We start from the raw sequence: 4,315 nt of genomic DNA on the forward strand, positions 1-4,315 counted from the left end.
GAGTCCTCTGCTACCCATTCTTGATGGTTTCCTTTGACAATATTGAGGTATGCAGCTCGGCAGCAGGCTTACACTGACATGGGCATGATAACGCCCAGCGCTGGCCCATCGCGATCAGTCGCTGGGATTCAGAACGCGCCCCCTGCGATCAAAGATCATGGTCCTCTAGGTATGTCTCGCATATTCTTTGCGTGTCCCTACAATGCCAACTGACACTAGCTGACTCTGTGTTGCCAGCAGATAACCCAACGCTGGTGATTTCGAAGCTTACGATGGCAACTTCGAAGGTGCTGGTAGCCTAGGTAAGCGTGCACCATATTCACCTGTATCGCTTACTGATTCTTTTGCATAGCCAACAGCCAGCGAGGTTCTGTTGAACCGCAACCTGCAATACCTCCTCCACAACCCATTGAATTCAAAACAGTCTATCATCCTTCTGCTCGTCGTGAACCGCTCCTTCAAACATTTGAGGAGTTTGGCGTCAATACGCGCCCTGAGGAAGAGCTTCCCGTAGATGAAGAGCCCCTGGCGTCCTTTCTGTTCCCGTGGTGACTTCGAGTTTGCGGAGATCGCACTCAATGCCGCCCTCAACAAGTCACACATTGACGGGCTCCTTGCGCTTATTGGCTGCATATCGAGAGGGGAGAGCCGAGTCACTTTTAAAAATGACATTGAGCTGCGCAAAGCTTGGGAACACGCAACGGCTCAGGTGACGCCGGTATGTCATTAATTAATCTCACATTTTGTATGATATATGTTGTGAATTAGTTTGTAAAACACGACATCACCGTTCCTTATAAGAAAGAACAACGAGTATATGAGACCCACACGCTGCCTCTGTGGGACTGGGCCCTTGATTTGCTAGCTAATCCGCTGCTTGCTCTGCATTTTGTCTGGGACGCACAACAAGTTTTCAAGCATAACGGCAGGGAGTTTGAACGCTTTTACAACGAGCCGTGGACGGGTGATCGATGGTGGGACATACAGGCATGTAATATCTATTTAATGTTACTATCCACTCTCACTCAGCATCAACAAACCAGAGTCGCCTTCCAAATGACATTAAGGCTGCTCCGTTCTGCTTCATCCTGTACACGGACAAGACAAGACTGTCGTCCCATGGTACAGTAAAGGGATATCCTGTCGTGGTCCGTTGCGCGAATTTGCCAGTTGGCATATGAAATGGAGAGGGTATTGGTGGTGGCCGTGTTGTCGGGTGGTTGCCAATCGTACGTCAACATTCTGATTGAATCTTCTGACGTGACTCATTATAGTTGCAGGTATCTGAAGATGCAGACGAAGAAGGCAAGCCAGGGTTCGTAAACCTCAAGCGCGTCGTATGGCACGAGGCATTCTTAAAGCTGTTGGAACTGGTCGCGCAATACTCAAAGTCTGGCTATTCACATACTTGCTATGACAAGATCGCGCGCTGGCTGTTTCCCATTATTCTGATACTATCTGCTGATTATGAAGAACAGTAAGTTCTGTATTCTTACACACAGTGTCCGCAATCTGATATCAGACTGTTTCTAGATGCATGATGTCTCTCATTCGCGGCCACCATAGCAAATGTCCCTGTCCGGTATGTCTTGTACCACTCGAGGAACTTAGTGAGCTATCAAAGACGTTTGCATTTAGATCAGTGGAAGAAGCAATAGCCGCACTCAATGTTTACAAGGTCAGCAAAGCTCGAGGCGAGGAACTTCTCAAGGCATTAGGATTGCGCGCTGTCACGGTAAGTCAGCAGTGATATTCACTCTCTCGTTTCGCCTCCGCTTGCTTGTAAATTACAGGTTCAAGCAGAGTAGCTTCCAGACTGCCGCTCTTGCTGTTTTAAAGCAGAGGGATGCTCGCGCACTGGACCTCAATCCTTTTAGACTGCCGCTCTCGCTGTTTTAAAGCAGAGGGATGCTCGCGCACTGGACCTCCGGCAAGATTCCCCATAGTTCTGTGTTTTAGTTATCTGATAATTCTCCTCTTCCTGCCCATCTCCTTCATATCTCGTTATCCCATACAATTCTGATCTTCGCTAATACATCAACAGAATGTTTTCTGGCTCATTTCCCACTCTGATCCTCATCAAGCCATCAGTTTTGACCGCCTTCATGCCCTCCATCTTGGCATGTGGAGGCACCTACTCGAGGAGTTGAAGAAAATCCTCAAAGCACTTGGACGTGATGAAGAGTCAAAGGTTGAGAAACAGTAAGTCATTCACATCGCGATTCTCATCAACTCATGACCTTCGGTAGGGTTGCTAGTTTCCCTCGATGGCGCAATCTTAATCATTTCAGCACCGTCATCCACATTACCTTCAGTGATGGTAACAAGATGCAAGATCTATCCAAGGTACGTATCATGAGGCTTTTGGCTTTCTAATACTGATTGCTGCGCAGCAAGTCTTTTATTCTGCGGTAAACGTCTTCAACCAGAGGACGAGCCCAGAAGGGTACAAACTTCTCCGCGTTATTAGCAGCTATCTGCAATTGGACAGCTATATCGGTCTCGACGTGCATACATCAAGCACGCTGGCAGCAATTGATGCTGAACTACTCGTTTTTGATAGCGCACTCAAGGTAAATGTTTTGTTCATTCACTTTTTAAATAGATTGTTGATCACACATTCTAGGACTACATCGAATGCGCTCTCAATTCTCCCATCGAGGGTCTTAAGCTTGACTGGGACTTTCCAAAGGCGCATCTCTGGAAGCACGCAACTAGGGACATCCGAATGAAGGGTGTAGTACGCAACTACAGCACCCGTCCGAATGAGAAGCTTCATGGCCCCCTCAAAGAGGCCTACGAGCGCCAGTCAATGGAAAGGATGTCGCTGACCAGGTATGTTTCTAACATCATAGTATCTGATGTTCGCTCATGTAAAGACCTCGTTAGATACTCCGTGTTGACAAGCGCAAATTCGCAGTCAAAATGTTGAGAGCGCACGTGGACGTACTTGACGACCGGCGCACATTGGCAGAAGAGGGCAATGATGATGATGAAGTCCCGAATCCCGTTGCTTTCGAGGGGCACATCGAGCTTGGTTCGACACAACAGCCCGTAGCCATCCGAGACATCGGGAACCACAGCGGCCAATTGGATCGGGCGTTTCAAGGCTTTCATAAGAAGTTTTCTGACTTTATCAACAACTCATTACCGATGTACGGATATCGACTGGAGAGATGGGTTACCATACCCACAAACTTCTTGGTGAGTTGATCTTGTTTTGTAAATGTCTTGTACTAATTTATGTATTTCTGAACTAGATTCGCGAACATCAATATCTCAAAGTTCACTACGAGTCTTCCGTCGACTGGAAGCAAACTACCGACTACCTCCGATGCACTCCAAGCTTCCATGGGCACCCGCGCTATGACTGTGCACTTATAAAACTCACTCAGGAAGTATCGGTCTTTGTTCACCTTGTTTTTATATTCAGTTGTCAGCTTCTGGATGTTGGTTCCTTCGAGTTTGCACTGGTTCAGCCATTCACTGCTGGCATTGGTGCTTCTCGCAGGTTGGACCGTGAATCTACGACTTACTCGTGTCAAAGCCGTCCCAAGGGCAAGTTCAATCTTCATTCCAGTCCAGTCTTTCATTCGTGGCGCTGTTTGTTTCCCTGATCCTGATCACCGAGATGAATTCCTCGTGGTCGACCACATCGATAGTGACATGTTTGTGCGCATGAAGTCACGTCCAGCACGCCAGTGACGAGCTCCAATGTCTCATCCATTTCACTTCCACCTCTAGCACCCTGAATCAGAACTACAATGTCCAGATATGTACGTGGATCTCTCTTTTCTTAACATCACCTCGTCTGACTGCACTCTGATTCAGCTCCACTCTCCCATATCTCCAACGACACAGCCATCTCCTCTTCCCGCACCATGACGTCAGGCAGCGTTCTACAAACAGCGCTCTGTTATCTGGAAGCTATCCGCACCAAGGTCCCAGAGTTGGTCTCACGGGAGAAGGGTTGCCCTGGGTCCACTTGCGAAAGGGAATCAGCTGAACGTATTGTCCAGGGTGAGGTCAGCACATTTTGCGCTGGCCTTGATGGATCTACCTCTTCTTCACAAATGTCGGCAGGCAATCAATGGCTTGCTGGACACTATTCACGTCAACCCTCTTACACTTGAGGCTGAATCCACATTCGCAGAGCCGGTATTCGACGCAGAAAAAGTGTCTCTGCACCAATACTCAGCTCCGCTCTCCCATATCTCCAACGACACAGCCATCTCCTCTGCCCACACCATGCACTGCTCAGCTCCGCTCTCCCACATCTACGAGTTGATGCAGGGTCTGGAGCTCGCCAAAACAC

At 48.3% G+C, this 4,315-nt stretch overlaps 1 protein-coding gene across 1 annotated transcript; it reads left to right on the forward strand.

Annotated features, from left to right (window-relative positions):
* Positions 1 to 514: 514 nt before the first annotated feature.
* On the forward strand, positions 515 to 3,705 carry DFJ58DRAFT_717884 (uncharacterized protein; the record flags this gene model as incomplete). Its single annotated transcript, XM_041384414.1, has 13 exons — positions 515 to 718; positions 769 to 991; positions 1,030 to 1,169; positions 1,191 to 1,229; positions 1,281 to 1,477; positions 1,534 to 1,735; positions 2,045 to 2,202; positions 2,250 to 2,346; positions 2,394 to 2,573; positions 2,627 to 2,839; positions 2,890 to 3,204; positions 3,261 to 3,519; positions 3,548 to 3,705. The coding sequence occupies 13 exons, from the start codon at positions 515 to 517 to the stop codon at positions 3,703 to 3,705; spliced, it is 2,385 nt and encodes a 794-aa protein (XP_041240158.1).
* Between the last annotated feature and the right edge of the window lie 610 nt (positions 3,706 to 4,315).

This window comes from Suillus subalutaceus (assembly GCF_016647625.1).
Source record: "Suillus subalutaceus strain FC151 chromosome Unknown DFJ58scaffold_112, whole genome shotgun sequence".
In the NCBI taxonomy this organism is placed as follows: Eukaryota; Fungi; Basidiomycota; class Agaricomycetes; order Boletales; family Suillaceae; genus Suillus; species Suillus subalutaceus.